At 54.8% G+C, this 19,684-nt stretch overlaps 5 protein-coding genes across 5 annotated transcripts; 1 reads left to right on the top strand and 4 right to left on the bottom strand.

Annotated features, from left to right (window-relative positions):
- Positions 1-7,515: 7,515 nt before the first annotated feature.
- On the bottom strand, positions 7,516-9,511 carry BROUX77_004028 (uncharacterized protein; the record flags this gene model as incomplete). The annotated part of the gene is made up of 2 exons (XM_073748746.1): positions 7,516-9,413; positions 9,469-9,511. The coding sequence occupies 2 exons, from the start codon at positions 9,509-9,511 to the stop codon at positions 7,516-7,518; spliced, it is 1,941 nt and encodes a 646-aa protein (XP_073606453.1).
- Positions 9,512-10,279: 768 nt separating this feature from the next.
- Positions 10,280-11,215, top strand: BROUX77_004029 (uncharacterized protein; the record flags this gene model as incomplete). Its single annotated transcript, XM_073748747.1, has 1 exon — positions 10,280-11,215. The coding sequence occupies one exon, from the start codon at positions 10,280-10,282 to the stop codon at positions 11,213-11,215; it is 936 nt and encodes a 311-aa protein (XP_073606454.1).
- A 465-nt stretch (positions 11,216-11,680) lies between these two features.
- On the bottom strand, positions 11,681-15,244 carry BROUX77_004030 (uncharacterized protein; the record flags this gene model as incomplete). The annotated part of the gene is made up of 3 exons (XM_073748748.1): positions 11,681-13,845; positions 15,068-15,160; positions 15,235-15,244. 3 exons carry the CDS (start codon positions 15,242-15,244, stop codon positions 11,681-11,683), a joined length of 2,268 nt encoding a protein of 755 aa, XP_073606455.1.
- Positions 15,245-16,415: 1,171 nt separating this feature from the next.
- Positions 16,416-17,042, bottom strand: BROUX77_004031 (uncharacterized protein; the record flags this gene model as incomplete). The annotated part of the gene is made up of 1 exon (XM_073748749.1): positions 16,416-17,042. The coding sequence occupies one exon, from the start codon at positions 17,040-17,042 to the stop codon at positions 16,416-16,418; it is 627 nt and encodes a 208-aa protein (XP_073606456.1).
- Positions 17,043-17,771: 729 nt separating this feature from the next.
- BROUX77_004032 (uncharacterized protein) lies at positions 17,772-19,363 on the bottom strand (the record flags this gene model as incomplete). Its single annotated transcript, XM_073748750.1, has 2 exons — positions 17,772-19,099; positions 19,174-19,363. 2 exons carry the CDS (start codon positions 19,361-19,363, stop codon positions 17,772-17,774), a joined length of 1,518 nt encoding a protein of 505 aa, XP_073606457.1.
- Positions 19,364-19,684: the final 321 nt, after the last annotated feature.

A 19,684-nucleotide genomic window follows, 5' to 3' on the forward strand; every position in this document is an offset into this window, starting at 1 on the left:
GCTGTATTCCAGCAACAACGGTCTCTTGGAGCGCGAGCATTGGGGAGCGGTGCGCTCTCCCTAACAGCGTCTCGGCCCCTCTCCCCCCCCCCCCAGTGCTCCCTTTTCCCGTCCGTTGTCTTGTGTGTCTTCGCCGGGCGCCCTTGCTGACTGATGGAAAAGGGGTCGAACAAAGCATCTTGCTTCTCTGGCCTCCCTCGCAGAAGCCCCTCGCAGCCGTCGTCCGAGGCTCCATCCAGCCTAGACTTGGAGGGAGGGAGGGACAAGCAAGCACCGCTTGACAAGTGAGGCAAATACTGGAGGCGGTATCCCGCGCGTTGTTCCACCGGCCCCAGCAGCCATGTATCCCAGTATCTATCTATGGAGCGCTACTGTCGTGCTGTCTGGCACTGCTGTGTCGGCCTACCTCGCAGTCAGCCTCCTCGTCCTCCAGGGGCCGTAGCCGCTTGGATCGCGCCGACGGAGTTAGTCGAGAGCGGTAAAGCTGTCGGTCTGGCTCTCGGCTGCCGCTGTTCTCTGAGCGAGTGTCCTGCTGGCTGGACATGCCCCAACGGCCGTGATCTCTGATCTGTGTGCGATCTGTATTATGTGGGTGAGCCTGGAAGAATCTCACTGGCCGCTGTAGCGCTGGCCTACAAGTCCAGACCGCTCTCAGCCAATCATTGACCATAATGAGGGCGGTTTATGGGTCTAGGGCCCCTGATCCTTTGAGGATGCTGGAGATTATTTCTTTTTTTCTTTATTCATTTTTCTTTTCTCGCCTGGATAGGGCTTCTGGGGGGAGGCTTTCTGAGAGCAAAGGAAAAAAAAAACACGAAAAAAAGAAGAAAAAAAGGCCTCCTCCCCTTCTCTAAGCGAGCAGTATTTCCAGCAGCACAAATTCCGGGGGCTTTATTTTATTGCCAAAGCTCAAGTCAATAGATTCACGGTGAAAAGTCCCAGATACAACACCAAACTATATTTACAATATATCGTAGTAATGACCGTATATACATGGTTAATGTCTTGGGATATTGACGTCGCATGTTGCACTAGGGTTACGTGCACGATCCAGGGTTACACTAACACCCGCTCCAGCCCAATTCACATGCTGGGGGGCCAGCCCCTTGCGCCGTGCTCCTTCTGCTCCCTTTGCCCCCAGAACAGGCTGTTGGCTGGCCTGCTGTAGGCTTTGAGCCACGGAGAAGCGGCTACCGTGTGGCCGAAACCCTGAGCCACAGGCCGATGTGGCGGGAGACGAGTGACAAGAAGGCCAAGTCGAGCGCCAGCGATGGTGAAGCGCCAGCAGGCGGCACCTGAGGTTCTAACGAGTACGCCCGGGCCATGCTGCCAAACTGCAGGTCAGAGCTAGGTCTGCACTGGCCATCGCTCCAGCGCCTGAGTGAGGGCAAGGAAACATTAACGAACGCTCGCTCTGCCCCTCTGCCCCAAGTAAGCTGGGGGAGGTCAACAGAGACAAACTTGAAACAAGCACAGCCTCGCCGTCAAGCACTACAAGCACGGGCAGCATCGCGCTGTATGCAGGTACTCAGCTTAAAAGTACATTCAGGCACTAGTGCTTGTGAAAGGAGCGCCAGCAGCGCTGCACCCCGAACCGCTTAAGCTTGAATTGTGCTTATTTTTCATAGGCGAAAGAGAGAGAGAGACAACAGCGAGAAACAGGAGAGGGCCCAAGCCCCACGCCGGCTCAGGCAAAGTCCGGGCCCATGGCTAGCAGCAGCAAAAAAAAGGCTCGCTGGGCCTGTATGTGGTGGTTGTCGGTAGTAAGTGTGCTGGCATCAAAGGAAGGCCTTTGTTGCTGGCGATTGGCGCCAGGCCTAGCCCGGTTTGTCTTGGAGCCAAACATCGGGTGTTCCTTTTGCAGGCGAAGCCCTACGTTGCGACTAGTGTTTCGCTGAGGATTAAGGGTTTTTTTTTTCCTTCTTCTTCCTTTTGCGCTTGCTGGAGGTTGAAAGAAGGCTACGGGCTAGAAACGCCGTGGAACCAAGGTGTTTGTCTGGCACGGTGAAGCATATCTCTGTGCCTCTGTAACTGCGCTCGTCGAGAAACACAAACACAGAGATCACCGACAGTTCGGAGGCACAGCAAACAGAACTGGCTCTGTCTTGTGGTCGAGACAGCAGAGCACAAAAAAAAAACAAAAAAAGAAAAGCAACATAAACTCCTCTCCCCACCCCGTCTCGCCTCGCGTGTTTCCTTTTTGCAAGCCCCACCCGCCAAACGTCCGTCGTCACTCCTCCACGGCGCGTGTCTGCGTCTGGCTGCAAGGAAAATTCTCCTTGGGCTGGCTGTCAAGAAAGAAGGCCACCACGGAGCCGAGCGGGACGATGCTCGAGTTGGTGATAAGTTGGCATGTAGTATTGTAGCGTCTCTTTTCTTCCCCTTCTTCTTGTGAAACAGACACAGCCTTCTTTCGTGCTGCAGTTTTCAACATCGGCCAGCCAGCAGAAGAGAACCACAGCCCTTCGCCCCGCTCTTCGCTTCTCTTCTCCCCCGGCCGTGTTGTTTCTTCTCGGTCTCCTTGTACGAGGATAGAAGAGGAAGACGAAAAGTGGGGGGCCCGACACCTCCGCGTTTCAGGTAGACTTTATCTATACGCCGGGCCTATTTTTAGCATTTATTGATTTGCCCTACTTTCTCGCAGGCCGCTGGATGCAACCTCAAGCAAGCAGCATGATGCAGAAAAGACCTGCAGAGTTGGCTTGCCTTTGGTTTTTTTTTTTTTTTTGCCGCTGGGGGATGCCCTAAGCCAAAGAGTCTCCCGAGGAAAAAAGACCCAGCGAAAAGGGAGCGCGGCCGGGCCAAACGAAACACTCGCCGGGATCAAGGTCTCTGTTGTCACACACGGAATGATACGACAACCAACGGTGGCTATTTCATGTCTCCAGGCGCTGGTGCTTGTAGCTTCGTATTGTCTTGGCCCTGTGTTCGCTTGTTCTTCTCGACTGCTCCTTTCTTTCTTCTTTGTTTCGTGTTTTGACGCGCAGAGAGCCCGCCCTAGACAAGAGGAGAAATAATACCAAGAAATAGCCCGCCAGGCCTTGTCGCCCATCAGGCACATGTGTCAAGCATGCAGACAATACAAGGCCTGCGGCTGGGCGGCGTGGTGGCCTTGACACTGGAGATCAACAGCGCCAGAAGCAGAATGCCAACGGGCTGATCTTGGTGATCAGAGAGGCGGCGGCGGCGGCGATCATGGGGTCCGCTGGCAGGCGAGTCGACCATGATGTCAGTATAACGAAACAACACACATGGTGTCAACTGTCTAGACTCCCTGGGCTTGTACCACCTGCTTGCTGCTACATGACTGGTGTCAGATGGACATAACACTATATCCTCCGTCAGCCCATTCTCTCCGGCTCCTGGCCCGTGGATCTCGGCTCAGACCCCAAGGACTGCACACTTCACCAGCCCGAGTAGACTGGACAATAGTAGCCCACGGCTAGCGCTACCTGTAAGGAGTGCTACTACATGTCCACTTGTATGCATAGTTATGTACAAGCACAAGTCACTAGTGCACATTCGTGAATCTCACACCATTTTTCCTTTGTTCTGAAATGAAAGGACTGCAACTCGGATCTCAGCTAGAAGCACACTATAACTGTATCAAAGAGCTAGTTCGGCGACAAGGAAACCGAATCATGCCGTGCTAGAGCCAAGAAGAGTCAAGATCAACGACTATGATCGGTTTGGGGGGAAGAGGAGGCGGGCATCTAGTCGTCGGTCTCTCTGCTCTGGAACTAACTAGTACATGCATATGTATTTTAGCTCTGCCCAGCAGCTGCCTCTAGCGCCATCACTCTCGAGGATGGGCGTCGCGCCAGCGGGCTCTATGCTTCACACTGGCAATGTTTCTTGGTCTTGCTTGGGTCTTGCTTTGAGGTTGTCGTCCTGCGAGCCAGGAACATGCCGCTGGAAATGAGAGATCCCCTTGCCCTCCCTGCAAGCCCGTTTGTTTCTTCCTTCTGGCCGGGCCTGCCCTCGATCTTACACCAACATGGAACGCTCGGAGTTTCTAGGCCTGTTCTAGCGCAGCGACGGGGGATGGGGGGGTCGTTTTGAAAGGGTCCTTTGTAGATCGCGGTGGGTGAAGGCGATGCGAGCGCCGTTGCAGGCTGGCGAGTCGTAGCAACTAGAGTAATAGTCCTGGTCTAACTGCCTACATTCATCCTGCAAGTATGCGTCCGATATGCACGTTTCCTTTGAGGTCTAGTATGTCTCTCAGCTGTGATCTCTCCTTTTCCTTCTCTTGCTCGATTCGGTGCGCACTAAGCAGCTAATAGTGCGGGATGGCTCATATTGTGTCTCGAAACAAAGAAGCTCTGGATTTCGTTTCGGTGGGTGCGTCTTTTCCTTGTGTGACTGGCTAGCCGTACATGACTATACAAACAGATCGTGCTAGTCAATAAACTTCTCCTTCTGGCCCGCCGGCTCTCAGCTGGTCAGGCCATCGTCACTGAGCTCCTGGACTAGTTGGTCTAATAGCCTCACAGCTGAATGTGGCGAGCATCTTTTGCCATAGACGCGATCAAAGTTTGCATGCGGCTATCCTCTAGCTTGCATCTTCTAGCCTACGCCTTGCCTTGCTTGGGGGACTCTTGTAAGCGGCTTGGGCAGTGATACTGGAGCCGGGCCCTTGGATGTTTGGTTTATTTGCTCTGCTGTTTCTGTCTGTATCCGTCTGTCTTTGTCTCATTGTACAATAAGCAGCGGTCCGAGTGTAAGTCCTGAAAACCCGAGAAAATAAGAAAAGGCCTCACCTCATATCATATGCACGTCCCAAAAGCTTCTTTTAGGGTCTAAGCTCTTTCTTTCTGCCTGACAAACAGAACATGCTCATACTCTCTGCATCAACGTCCGCCAGTCCAGGACAACATCTGATTATGCTCGGCGAACCATGTACTACGGCACTAACAGCGGCCGCCACAAACTTGTATGGACAGCTGTTAGTGCTTCTCAGCTGTCAGTTGTGGCGCATGCACTCTCAGGCCCCTGGGAGCACTCTTTATTTCTTCTTTTTTTCCCCTCCTTTCTTCGGGCCTTTTTTTTTGTCTTGTTCTCTGTCTTGTCAAGCAGCCTTCAACCCTGCCTCCACCACACATAATAAAACGTGGGTGTGCATAGCCCGAGAGCCGGTGATATTGCACTGCAAATATTATGCAGCCAGCCAGGCCTAGACACTTTAGGGCTGTTATTGGCTATTGTGATGCTCAATATTGGCGCTTTTTAGCAGTTGGGGGGGCCTGTAAATGTAGTGGTCTAGGCCTGGGGGACTAGGTCTAGACTGGCCTAGTTAGCCCCTATAGGCTCTGTATCTCAGGTATATCTCAGGGGTCACAGGCCTACAGGTACTCTATATGCATGTGTAGCACACAAGAATACACCTACAGTGTAAATAGCCCACTTACACCACATAACTTGCGCTACATCACGTCTATGTCCACGTCCACTTCTACGCTGTCCCCCTCCGTCAATGCTACAATTGTCAGGTCTTGGCAATGAAGCTTGAGCGCTGGGCCGGAGCATTTGGTTCCCTGTCGTCGTGTGCTGTGCCCTGTGCCCTGTGCGCCCCTGTCACCGGGGATAGGCTGTAGTGTGCAGCAGTGATCAATCAATCTATCTATCAATGGTGGCTCAAGCTCAGCCCCTCTGCATAGAGCCAGCCGGCCCATGTGTATCTATCCGTCTCTCTGTCTCTCTTGCTGGCTCAGCTGAGGAGCAGCTTGAGCCGATGTACACAGCTACATCCCGTCGTGTGCTCGGATGCAAATGCTTGTATGGCTAACTAGCTAACTACTCTTGCTCTCACTTACTTGTACTGGTCGTCTCTGTGGTAGCCGGATCCAAGACGGGTAGTCCGTTGCCACTACTGCTTTGTTCATTTTACTTGCAGAGAATAAGCAGCTAATAGTGCCGTTACCGCAGATTGACTGGAATACGAGGCACCTTTGGCAAGTCTGCAGTGAAAGTGACTGTTACTGCCTCCTTTCTTTTTCTTTCTTTTCCTACCGTAAAAGACGACAAAGAAAAAGGGAGAAAAAAAAAGAGAGAAAAAAAAGGTCCTGCTTCCATGGTGCCCAGGGCCACCCAGCTCTCACATCACACTCACACTTCCAAGTCGTCTCCTGTGGGAACTTGTCTACGTACTGCTACTGCTACTGGCACATTCGTCGCCCATCTCATCTTGTCGGCTCCAAAACGGTCCCGGCTTGCGTGGCGGAAGTAAAGGAAATTTGACTTTATGCTCCCGTAAAAAAAAAATTAAAAAAAACGACAGCCACCAGTCCCTTGGAACCAATGTACGTACTACGTCCATACCTCTTCTTCCTCTCTCTCTCCATCCCTCCCTATCCCCTCCCCCCTGCTTCTCCCCCTTGCCTTGCCACGATTTGTTTCCAGTAGCACTGAAGAAGAAACATCGTGTGCAGCCAGCCCATAGCCATAGCCATGCGTGCATCATGAAATTGGCCCCCCCTTCCCTTCCCCTCGCCGGAATCCCATCCATACTTTCGGCCTTTGTTCTCGTCTGTCTTCATCTGAATCTGCATCTCCTGCCGTTGCATTCTCGTATTGTCCAAAGTCGTCCTGTCCTGTCCTTCCTCTCCCTTGCCCTCCCCTCTCCCCTTCCCGCGGCGTCAGCCAGTTTCCTACCCGAACTTTTGTGCTCATCTGCTATTGTTAGACTGCCAATGGCTCCCCTTTTCCACATGGAATGGGACTCTGGGACCGTGGTCTGTCTACGTAGTCCAATTTCCGTTGTTGTTCCGTCGACCGCAGCCGTTGTAGTACATGTAGATGGATAACAACAGTAACAACAACAACATAACTTGAATGTTCCCTATGCTGTAACTATTGCATGCAGAGGCCGCATACTGGTAGCTTGAAAACAGACAACAAAAAGACCAAGGCCAGGGCCAGGACCAGGGGTTCTCTCTCTCTCTCGTTCGCTCTCGTGATCGCCAGCCTGCTCACCGAAAAGCACAAATCCTCGCCTCCTGTCCGTCCGAGTGCACCAGCCGAACTCTCGTCGCATGCTCACAGCTTACGTAGCACTCTGCCCACTTGTTCACAGTCCATCCATCTCCCTCCCTCTTACCCTCTCCCTCCCCCTCTCGCCTCCGGTAGAACAAAAGCCCGCATTAGGCCCATAGCTGAGCCTCTCTTCTGTGACAGAGCAAAGACACCCGCGCCCAGTCCTTCATTTCCCTCACCACACAGACGCCTCGTCCACTGTTCATTGCCCACTGCCCATCAGGACTCAGCACCAGTTTATTTTCGAAACATCGACAGATGTCATAGTTCTTTGGTGTGTCAAGTGTGCCCAAGACGAAACTCACGTTAATCCCTCCCCTCCCCCCTTGTCTTATCTTATTAGTCGCCAAAAGAAACACCGTTTTGCAGTATTGTAACCCTAAGGCTTGTCGCCAAATTGTCCAACTATCACATTAACCCACGCTAACAACACTTGCTGCTTGAGTCTCTTTCGCGGTCGACAACATACGCTACTCCCACTCACTAATTCCCACCCCGCATAGCCTTGATCCGTGCCTCTGCCGCTCGCGCTCTCCGCTCCCGCTCCAGCCTCATGCGCATCTCCGGCGTCAACCCACGCGCCTCTTTCTCACGCCTCTCCTCCGGCGTCATCTTGGCATCCACCGTAGCCAACATACCCTTTTCCCTTCCTCCGGCGGCCGCCGCCGTCGCAACCTTGGGGCCCTCTGCGCGCAGGCGCGCCTCCTCCGCCTTCCGGCGATCGGCCTCTTTGCCCTCAGCCTCAGCGCGCTCGCGCTCCGCGCGTGCCTCGGCCTCGGCCCGTGTCAGAGGCGCCGGGACGCGCGCAGCCGCCCAGTCCCACGCGGCCTCGCCGAGCTCCGAGCGTGCGACGCGGAAGGCGTCGCGCGTGGCGCGGTTGCTGGCAAGGTCGAATGGCGTGCGGCCATCGGCGTTGGTCACGGTCGGATCTGCTTTGGCGCGCGTTAGGAGACCTGTGACAATGGGCGCGGAGCTGTGCGAAGTGGCAAAGTGGAGCGGCGTGGGCGCGTGGTGGTGCTGGTCGGCAGGGAAGAAGGTGAACGAGGCGTCAATGTCGCTCATCTGGAGGTAGGACAGGAGTGCAGGAAGCTTGGAGCGACGAATCAGGGCTTGGATCTGGCTGGTGTGCAGGATAGCTGTTTCTTCTTCTTCGTTAAATTCCGGCTTTGTAGGTGCTTTAGGCACAGCTTTTGGTATCGGCGAAGCTTTAGGCTCCGCGCGCTCTTCCTGCGGCAGAATCTCCTTTACTTTGACGCGAGTTAGTTCGATGAACGAGCGCATCAGCTCGTTCTGCGTTGCGCGCCGCGTGTTGAACGGGAACCCACGGACTCTCGGGTCGTTGGACCTGAGGACCTGGCCATCGTAGGGGCCAAACAGCGTACGGCGGTTCGTCATGCCCGTAGCGCGGATAAAGTGCAAGTCGGCCGAGTCAATCAGCGGCTTCCATTCAGCCAGGAGCGCGCGCACATCATCGACGAGGGCCTGCTCGTTGTACCGGCGCAGCGTCGAACCAGCCGAGTGCGCGGCGCCCTTGGCGTTGTCGTTGGCTGACTGCGAGCCGCCCTGCTTGCGGCGCGTCGTGTAGCGATGGAAGGTCTTGTGTGCTAGGACTGTCGCCTCGCGGTTCATTGGGCCCGGCGCGTTGTTCTTGGTTTGGCGCGGCGAGAGAGCGACGATCATGGCGGCGAAATGGCCTCCGCCAATCATCAACATGAATATGTGAGGCCCCTTGTAGGTGAGCAGTGGACTGCCGTCTTTGTTGAGTTTGGGCGCAGGCATGGGGGCTAGCTGCTTGCTTCGCAGGACCTGTACCCTCGTGGCCATATCGGACAGTTCATCGGCGCCAAACATGGCCCGATATACACCAAAGTATGTGTTGGGTGGAAGCAGAGGCGACACAAACCAAACCAGCGGCGTCTTGGCTTCTTGCCTTTGCGCTGCTGCCAAGTCGTCGTCATCGTCATCGTTGCTGTTGGGCGCTGGCCTCGCATAGCCAGATAGGTTGGCTTGCCGCTTAAGCAAGGCCGACAGCGTGCTCTGCTTGTTCCCATCTCGCTGATCGTCTTCTGAGTCTTCCGAATCCTCGCCCGACAGACTCTCGTCCAGGTCGCCAACAAGCTTCTCAAACTCGGATTCTGTCACAGGCGCCCGACCGCGCACCTTTTGCCGTAGGTTGTAATTATGGAGATCAGACTTGAGATGGCTGCGGTGGTCCAGCACTGACTCAAACGACTGTTGACATAGAGGACAGGACTGAGCCCCCAGAGGAGAACCATCGGTTACAACAGGAACAACAGGCCTTGGCTCGGGTTCTTCTCTTTGCAGCTCTGGCGCATCCTTTGTAGTAAGAGAATCCAAGACATGCGCGGGGACATCGTAGACTGTAGTGCAAAAATTAGCAGCCGAGCTTCAAACGGCAGGACGAGCAGCACTAACTGTAAAGCGGCTTCTTGGAAATGTCGTCCGATCGTTTAGACATGATGGGGGCAGGGACAAACAAACAGCTTGATAAGGGCTTTTGCGAACTATCGCGGCGTTGGCCAAGCTGAAGTGAGGTCCTGTGCTGGGATTTTTTTTAGTTATAGCGTCTACTTCTGACCTGGCCCCGAGCCGGCGATGCGTCACTTGGCCGAGAGCTCTCCAGCCAGAAAACACCACTGCCAGCTGCCGCCAGCTGTTTGTACTACCAAAAATGTCCCGCGCCATCACCCCACCCCGCTTAGCTTGGGTGTCTCACTAACTAACAGACGCTGGGAGATGTATTTTATGTCTATGGCATCACAGCATATATTTGCACTTGAGAGTTAAAGTCTTGATGTGAAAGATGCCCGTAGCTCAACAAGTGTTCGCATTGAGGAGGCTGCAGGCGAATACCTGACGCGGCTGTCTTCAGGTTGTTAACTACATGTAAGACCCAGACTCACTAAAACATGCCACCCTACGTCATTTGCCATCACCCCAAAGCTAGCTTCCCAGATACTCGCTGAATTCCACAAGCTTAGCGTTGGTCTAGCGCTACGAAGCACTAAACCAGTTGCCCTACAGGCGGGACTACCGCCTGAAGCAGCCAGCTCCGTTGAAAAATTCTGCCAAAGTGTGTGATTGGTGACTCCTCTCCGACCAGATGGTGCCGTCAAAACCAATTTCCGTCCTCGCTTTTTTCTTCTTCCGGCAGCGTAACTAATATTTGCTCACAATCCGACTCTACATACACACAAACGCACAGAGCTGCATCGCCTCACAGAAAATGTCGTCGTCTTCTGCCGCCATCACCTCCATCCAACTGCCGTCGCTGCAGCATCTTGCCTCGGGCAAAGTGCGCGAGCTCTTCCGCCTCGACGACAACACGCTGCTCTTTGTCTCGACCGACCGGATCTCGGCCTACGATGTTGTTCTCGACAACGCGATCCCACACAAGGGCGCGCTGCTGACGCTGACGTCGGCGCACTGGTTCCGCGTTCTCTCGGGCCTGATCCCCGCGCTCAAGACGCACGTCGTCTCGCTGGCGCCGCCCGCCGCGCTGCCGCCTGCCGAGCGCGCGCTCATTGCCCACCGCAGCATGACGGTGCGCCGGCTCAAAATCTTCCCCGTCGAGGCTATTGTGCGTGGCTACATTAGCGGCAGCGCTTGGGCCGAGTACAAGGCTTCCGGCACTGTGCACGGGCTCGCTGTGCCCGCCGGCATGCAGCAGAGCGAGAAGTTTGCCCAGCCGCTGTTTACGCCGTCGACCAAGGCCGAGGCAGGCGAAAAGGACGAAAACATCCATCCGAGCAAGGTCGCGGCCCTGGTCGGCGGCGAAAAGTACGCCCGGCGCATCGAGGAGCTAGCTCTGGCGCTGTACTCGGCCGCTGCCGCCTACGCTCTTGAGCGCGGCATCATCATTGCCGATACCAAGTTTGAGTTTGCGCTCGACGAGGAGACAGACGAGGTCGTCCTGGCCGACGAGGTCCTGACGCCGGATTCGTCGCGGTTCTGGCCGGCTGACAAGTATGAGGTTGGTCGCGATCAGGATAGCTTTGACAAGCAGTTTGTGCGGAATTACCTGGTCGAGAATGGCTTGAAGGGCAAGGAGGGCGTCAAGCTGCCCGAAAATATTGTCAAGGCCACGGAACAGAACTACAAGGACGTCTACCAGCGCCTGACTGGTCAGTCGTTCGAGGATGCTCTGAAGACGGCTTTGTAAGGTAGTAAACGAATGAAAAAAAAACACCAATAGAGAGTACAGCTAGTTACATTTTGTCATGGAGAAAAGATATAGCCTCATGACATAGATACATTCATGGAACCATTAGTTAATCTTGATTAAAATGACACACATGAGTATCTACAGCAAAGAAAACAACAATGCGAGCAACATGGAGAATCCAACTATACCAAGATAGCACAAACACAATATGAAGAAGCAAGGAAACTCCGTATTATCAACTATAAAAGACAAGATTGGAGCGAAATCCATCCGAGGCCACAGTGCAAAAAAAGAAATCGTGCAAGATGATCAACCAGCCCAGGCTAAACCAAACCAACCAAAAAACAGTGAACCGAGGAAAGGGTTAAAAAAGAAAAGAGGGAAGAGATCAAAGGGGATGAAGGAAAAAAAGAAAAAGTAGACGCATAACCATCAACAACAACAACAAAAAGAACGCCTGGCTTATCCACGACTAACATGGCTTGCCGTCGTCGTACGCGATTCTTCTTCCTCCGGCACGTCGCTTAGCCGCGTCGGATGCTGATGCGTGGTCGGAATATCCCATCCCGCCCCGCTGTACGGATCCTCAACGGCAGAGGCAGGCTGGCCGGCCGCGGGCTGCGCGGCCGAGGATGACGGCGGCTGCGCAGACGACGAAGTGACGACGGTGGAGGTCATTGACTGGTACTGCTGGGTCTGGGTCTGACTCGGGCCCTGGTGGCCGCCGCGGCTGCTGGGCAGGTTGTACTCGTCAATGTCGGCGTGCGACAACGGCGAGCCCGTCGTTTCGTAGGGTATAGGCCGGCCCCGGGAATCTAGGAGCTCGTTGCCGGCGGCATCGAGCACGTAGCCGCTGTGGTAGTGGGAGTCGGTTTCGGCAGGGTACCCCGAGGCAGCGCCCGAGCCCGAGCTGGTAGGCGGTTGGTGTGGCGGCGTGTAGCTGCCGGTAGAGTGCTGGTGCTGGTGCTGGTGGTGCTGTTGTTGTTGTTGCTGATGCTGTTGGGGTGCCTGGTGATGCTGGACTTGAGGCTGAGCCTGGGACTGGCCGTGCGCCAAGTGGTCGCGGCGCGAGTTTCCTGCGCTCATGGGCACGACCTGGACACCGCCGACAATGGTAGGCTGGCCATTCTGCAGAGAAAAGGTGCGCTCGCGCTCTTCCTGCTCGCGGCGACCAAGCTCCTCCCAGGCGCGCCGCGCCTCCTCCTTGGAGATGGTCAGCTCCTTTTTCATCTCGGCGAGCTGGCGCTGCAGGATGTTGACAGTCTCGGTGTTTTGGGCTTGCACGGCCTTTTCGCGGCGCGTGTTTTGCTCGTCGCGCAGGGCGGCTTCGAGCTGGGCCTTTTCCTCTTGTATTCTCTCGAGCTCGCCGCGCGTCTCAAAGAACCAGCGCTGGAACTTGCGCTCCGAGCTGGCGCGCAGCCGCTGCAGCTCGACGACGGCGTGGAATAGGTTGGCGCCGGCGGCAGAGAGATCTGTTACCTGGCGCGAGAGTGTTTTACTTAGAGGGTCCGATTCGAGCATGGTGCCATTCATCTCCAGCCGTCTGATCCAATGGCGCGTGACACCCTCCCACTGGGCGGAAAGGGTCTCCCAGCGCTCAAAGGCATGGGGAAAAGAGGACTTGGATTGTGAGTTTGGTGAATGCTTCTTGGCTGTGTCGAAAGAGGTTGGTAGGGCTTGTGTCGAAGGCCCGGCATCTGGGCTGCCGGTTTCGCCGGTGGGGTTAAAGCCGGCACGAGATCGGGGCGTATTAGGCTGGGCATTGCTAGCCGACATGTATGATTGGGTGTGTGAAATAGGTGATTGGTAGGTGGCACCGCCAGCAGCGGCAGCGGCTTTGCGCTCTGCACTCCGTCTTTTGGCTTCTTCCTGGAGCCGCAGCTCGTGTTCGGCAGCGGCGCGGTGGCGCTTCTCTTGGTCTCTCATCATAGAATCCTGTTCTTTTTGCTCTGCGCGGCGGCGTTCACGGTCTTGGCGCGCCTTCATGACCTGGGTCGGGCTTTTTATTCCGGATGCAGGAGCCGACGGCGCAGGATTGGTAGAGACCTTGGCCTGGTGACGCGAGCTCATTGCTTCCACGGCGATAGCAGGCTTGGGAGTCTGGCGGATAAAGGCAGTTCGGGACGCGGAAGGCGGCACAAGCGGTTGCGACTTGACTCTGCGGTGGGCTCTGAAGATGGGCCTGGCTTCGGGAACTACGACGTCGGGTTCCTTGGAGCGCGGAAGCTGAATTCCGCAGGGCTCGGATATCCTTGCTTCTTCCTCGACAGTGTCGGGCGTGAACGAATACGGAGCTCTGAGAGCTTCTTCAAGGGCAAACAACACAGCACTGTGGTGTCGCTTTTGACGATGAGCAATAGGCCCCGTGAGATGGGCGATGGAATGGTCGCGCGGGTCGTCCAAGGCTCCGGCGTGCTTCTCGGGAGATGGGAACTCGGGGACAGTCAGAGTCTCGTCGTCGTCCGAGTCGCTGAGGACCTGCGAATGGATGCGTGATCGGGAGGTGGATGGCTTGCCCAGGAGAGAAGGGCGGCTCACGGAGCAGGAAACGGGCGTCGGCGGCCGTTCGTGCAGAGGGAGAGGCGTGTGGCGCAGGGCGTGGCTGGAGGGAGTGGGCGAGCCGTAGGCTGGAGACGGCGCACAGAAGGCGAGATTGGAAGGCGAAGCGGAGGGGCGGGAGGCCGGGGCGGGCTGCTGGCGATGGGAAACTGGGTGGGCCTGGTGCGCCACGACAGGCGATGGGGGAGGGAAACGGGGTTATATGTTTTATGGAGATGTCGCGTTGGGCTGGCGAGCGCGGATTGGTCAGAAGTTTTGCGCGGAAGCAGACGTTGGCAGAAGCGCCCAGGGCGGAGCGTGGCTGATCAAATGGCTGAGAGCCGATGGCCAATGGCTAGCTCACACTTGTGTCGGTTTGCGGGACGTACCAAAAATGACCGCAACCAGATCAACGGATGGGCGTAGTGTAATCAAGGCGGAACAAGCGAGGAATGGACGCTTAATAGTGGTGGGATAGCATGGAAAGTTCTGTTTCCGAAGCCTCCCTCGCAGAAGAATATGAAAAGAGGACCGGTGGATTGGAATGGCGAAAAAAAGGCCCCTTGGGCTGGAGCGAATGCGAATGGCTGGGAAGAGAAAAGGGCCAAAATAGAAACAGACAAAAGAAGAACTGGATACCGCGACGAAGCGAAGTGTGGGCGATGGTGGTGGAGGAGACCCAGCAAGGGAGCCCGAGAATAAATCTGGTGGCTAGTGGAGCTGGCGTGGTGCGGATAGCACGCTGTTTCAGAGGGGTGGGCGCTGTTGGCTAGCTGTCGTCAGGGCAGAGACGCCTAAAACGTCCCTAAAGACTGGGCACTGGAGCCGCTAAACTGCAGACACAGAGGCCCCTCTTCTTCGCGGACTAGCCTAGACAAGGAGCGCAAAGAAACGACGGCCTGTCTTGGGCGTGTGAAACCAGCAAGACACGACCAACAGCACAAGACAAGACAAATACAGCAAGTATTTCTGTACCTGTGGGGCTCGGCTCTTCTAAGAAGCTCCCGGATCTCAGCAAGAGGCGGCTGGACTGCAGCCGGAGTGACCAGCAACTCAACTCGACCACAAGTGTGCAAGTACTTGGTGTCCGCCCTCAACGACGGCCCCAGAAACGAATGGAGAGAAACAAAGAACAGAGAACAGCGAGCCGGAGAAGAAAATAGAGATGGGAGCGTCGGTTTTGAACACGGGAGAAAGGACCTAAGAGACCCCCGGGGAAAGGATCAGGATCACAGCGTGGGTGGCCTGGGCCCTGCTGCAGCATGTAATATAACAGTAATAAGCCAGGAGGAAAACTCTGACTGTTCGTACCCATACCAGACAGCTCGGACCGGACGATGGGAGATGGGAGAGCTACAGGCGCAGGCTGAGGAGAGGCAGCCACCGAGGAGGCGGTCTGGTCCACTGGCCCAGGGTCGCAGAATCTTGGATGGCTGGCTAGCTGTCTACTTCGAATCTTCCGGCTATCCTCGCCATACCTGAGTTCATGCCTCTTGGTGGCCATGGCACCACCTGTCTGCATCCTTGGTCTCCTTCTAACACGGCTTCTTCTTGACAAGCATGTAAACAAGTAGCAGTAGAACAACCAGCGGTCTGGGACTCCAAGTCAGTAAGCCCACCCTGCCCAGGCCAAGGAGACGCGACGCGTTCAGCTGTCCAAATGTACAATGCCCTAATTTCCGCCCAGAGCTGAGGCCAAGCGGTGAAAGCTGGGCCATTGCCATTTCTTGCTCTCTCTCTGGCTCTCTTCATCTTCTGCCCACGCTTGACTATTCGTTGGCAGGCCGTGCTTGCTGGCCACCACCAGCACCCAGCACCGCTGTTTTCCCCATTCGGCCTACAAAGCACAACCCGGCTAGCTCAAAGCCATGCCAAATCCTTCTGTCCCTGCTCGCTTTCGTTGCCCAAGCGGGACCAGCATAGAACAGAACAGCACAGCACAGCACAACACAGAGAACAAAGACCCCCAAGTCCTGCAGGAACAGAAACCTCCTGCTGCAAGATGGACTGGCTGGATTCAGGTTTATGTGCAAGCTTTAAGCAGACTTTCCACTTCTGAGTCTCCCTTGCACATGGCTGTCTCTGCTGCTGATCTTTGTTGGGTCTGCCGTGCCATATGTTGTGTGTTTTATGTCTTGTCTTGCTGTCTAAGAGGCTTGTGATGAACGTGATGTGCCTCTCCTGCTTATGTAATCCCAGCCCCCGTTTCAGACCCTATCTAGGGTTGCCCTCTTCCCCATCCACACATTCACCCACCCACCAAACCACCGCAATCTCCCACCTCCCACTCCGGCATCCCAGCCGCCTCCATCTCAGCCCAACTGTCTCTCATCCTAATCTTTCGCCTTTTTCACGCAAGGCCTCCCTCTGTTTGCCAGATGCCGTCTTACACGGCCAAATCCTGTCCCAGCCATCCTAGAGCCAAACAAAACCATTATGCGTTCGTTAGTTGGCTGTCAAAAAAGACAACCAACACTAAAACAGCATCTAGCCTGAAAGGTCCCGAGCTAAGCCTAACTCAGAGGCAAGGTCATCCCATCCATCTTCTCGATTCGTTGCAGGGATAGCCAGGGCCCGCAAGCCCTTGTCGATTATTGTCTGCGGGTGCTAGTTTACTGGACGACTTCTTAGAGCTGTGCCTAAATGACGAAGACGAGCCCTACTTGGAGACAGAAGCTGAACCGTTGTTTGCAGTCAAACTGCCGCGATTCAAACCAGAGGATGCCCCATCGCCTGCTGTGCAACTGCTGTGCTTTGCAACTGAGGACGACCCATGCTTGGAGTCCTTGGGCTTACCCTTCCTCTTGTCGCCTGAGCCTGTCCCCGGCATCTTCTCCAACTGCTGCGCCAAGAGCGTGATGCGCTGTCGGTTCCCTTTGATGATACCGTGTAGACTAGAGATTTCGTCAAAATAGTTGTCCAGCTCATCCATGCGAGTCATACATCCCTCGAGCCTCTTGATTTCCTCGTCGGCATCGAGCATCGCGAGCGTCGCCTCGTCGCACTGCGCCAGCGTGCTCTGTGCGATCTGCTTCTCAAGCTGGCTCATCTGCACCCTCAAGTGCTCCATGACAAGATCAAAGTGCTGGCCGAGCTGCATCATGGCCGATGTGTCGAGATGGAACTCTTGGCTTGTGCTCGAACTCTGGCTCGCCGTCTCCGAGGAATGTGGTAGCGGCGGGATTCTGCGCGCTGGGTCTAAACATGACTGACTCTGGCGGATGATCTCCATCTGTCGCTCACTCAGCACCACATCCGGTACCAGCGCAGCCGAGCGCCTGGGCATGGTGAGAAACTTTTGCGCCCACACTTGGCGTCTAGGCTAGGCACACACGCGAATAAAAAAGGGCTCTGTTCAAATGGTGATGTCGCGCTGTGCATTCTTTGGCTGTACATAGCCCATGTGGGACATCTGTGGTTAGTTGTCCAGATCTGGAAGCTATTCATAGTTGCTAGGTCATCAGCACAGAGGCCCCTTTCGCTTTTATATCTCGTGTGCCCAACAATAGTCAAGGCGGGCTATACAGTATCACGCGTAATCAGGGACGCGTGATGGTTGTGTCACACAACCCTCGCCAACTACCGACCACATGTGAGCGTCAAGGCGATGGTGTGTATGCATTGACTTTGTCTGGTTACACCCACCTAGGCCGCTCAGTGCAATTGCGGTGTGCCACTCCATGTGCTTCGTGCAATGTAAAGGACGTTAGCCAAGCGTCATGTCGATCAACCCGTTCCCGGCGATAACGGGGTATATCCCGACAGCGATGCGAAACACAGTTTGGGTTGCATTAAATGCATGTCAAGAACCGCATGAGCCGTGGTACAGTTGTCCATGATGCCTTGTGACACCTGTGTTGGGTATATACATTTCTTTGATAAGATGACTGGGCAAGATTAGACTGGCAAAAATATCACAAATATGCAAAACCAACCCATTCAATGAAGAGGCCCTGTACAAGCTGCTCCCTCATAGCACATAACTCTCGTATCCAATTCATTTCCTATCAATCGTCTATTGACTCTCCGACTTTATAGCCTGCAGCTCCTTAGACTTGTCTAAATTAGTCAAAATAAAGCTGCGTTTAAAGTACTCGTTGGGATGAACAATCGTCTCCAACTGCGCAGAAGCCAAGATCGACTCCTCCTTGGCCCGCTTCAGCTCATTCTTATTCACATACTCAAACACTCGGTTGCATCCCATGTGGAACTTTTGCTGCGCCTTGTCCTGTAGTACACCCTGGATCGTTGCACGATCGCTGATTCCCATTGACTGCAGCAGGACTGTTAGGTTGTCGGGACTAAAGTGTCGGTAAGGGCAGCCGTGGGCCTGACCCGGGCTTGGCGCCGTATCAGTGAGTATCTTTTGGCAGGACATGGGCGAGTACCCTCCGCCGCGGCGGTTTGAGTCACCGCCGACATCACCATACGAATGGCGGACGTTATACCGGTATTCCTTGTTGAACTTGTCTTCAGTGATGTTCCGGAAGGCTTGTCGCCAAAACATCAGACACTCCTCGAGATTGAGACCAATTCCCTTGAGGAAAAGCGTGTACTGCAGACGACCATTGTGCTTCAGGTGGGCATCGCGGCGCAGAGTGCGGTGGAGATGGAGCATGCAAGCGGGGAAATGTTTAGACAGATTGTCGATATTTGCGGCGCTGATCTCAGCCCCCACCGGGATAGAACTATCGGTGACGTAGCTGTCTGGAGTTGTAAAGTTCTTTGACAGGTGGTCTAGAATCGGGGATAGCCGATCGTCCTCATCCAGACGCGGCACAGCGCGAGCAGTAATCTCTAGTTGTTGTTCCATGTGCTTGGAAAACTCGCCGCATATCATGGCCGTCTGTTCACGCTCAGGGACATAGGCCTTGCCGCCACGTATGTAAGCCTTGCGAGACTCGACGAGTTCGGGAACTCGCATCCAGTCAACCTTGAACCAAGTCTCGTCCGCAGCCGACAGACCGCCCTTTCTAAAGGTTATCGTGGCATCCAGCTCGTCCTGGATCTCGGCCTTTTCTTCATTTGAGACATCCGAGAACCACTCGAGTTTCAAAGAACGCACAAAGGCTACTCGCTCTTGCGAGTCGTCAGATGAGAATCGTAGGCGAAATAGGACAGTCTCGACACGGGCAAATCGTCGTCGAAGGTCGTCGGTTGCACAAAAGGCAAGGCGGAGAATAAAGTGGCTATAGTGGTCTTTTTGGCGCTGTGCGAAGAGCTGCGACGAGTTGGACGTGTTGGAGTCAAGCGGGAGGTATTTGTCGAGAATTGGTTTCATGTATGTCGCTGTCTCGGCGGGTGTGCGATTGCGGTGTAGACAAGCCTCGAGCTCAGCGAGGACTATCGAGGAAGATGGTCAGGCAAAGAAACAGGACACGGAATAGAAACCACACACAACATGAATAATTACACACCTCGGAGCCTGTCAATGGCCCATTGCTCAAACTGTTCAAGCGTGATATCTGACGTTGGAGGGTCGACGTAGAGGTTCAGGCGATAGGGATATGTGTGGTCTTTGAAGGTGGCCTCGGAAAATTGCTTCTTGCGAGGATCGAGAACACTTCGCCGCTTGGGGTCGATGCGGTTGTGATCTGCTCGTAACATGGTGGTTTTGTATGTGACAATGGAAACGGTGATAAGTGTCCGCAGAAGATCTTCGTAGCGTAAACAAAGGGCTTCAAAACGTCGCTGAGCTGAGGTCTAGCGGCGGTGGGGTTGTTTTGCAGTGTTGCTATGGTGGTCGTGGCTGCATAATCAAATTATCCAGGCCTGTCCTTCACATAACGCGTCCAGACGCGCCACATGGCAAATCAATTAAGATGTGTGTTGGTGTGAGGACAGCCGTTGACAGCTGGCGGCTGGCGGCTCAAGAACAATCTTCCAACCCTGTAACTAAAACCCTTATTCTAATCATGAAACCCGTCG

Source organism: Berkeleyomyces rouxiae, assembly GCF_048999995.1.
Source record: "Berkeleyomyces rouxiae strain 22BRR77 chromosome Unknown BrBRR77_ptg000003l, whole genome shotgun sequence".
Lineage (NCBI taxonomy): Eukaryota > Fungi > Ascomycota > Sordariomycetes > Microascales > Ceratocystidaceae > Berkeleyomyces > Berkeleyomyces rouxiae.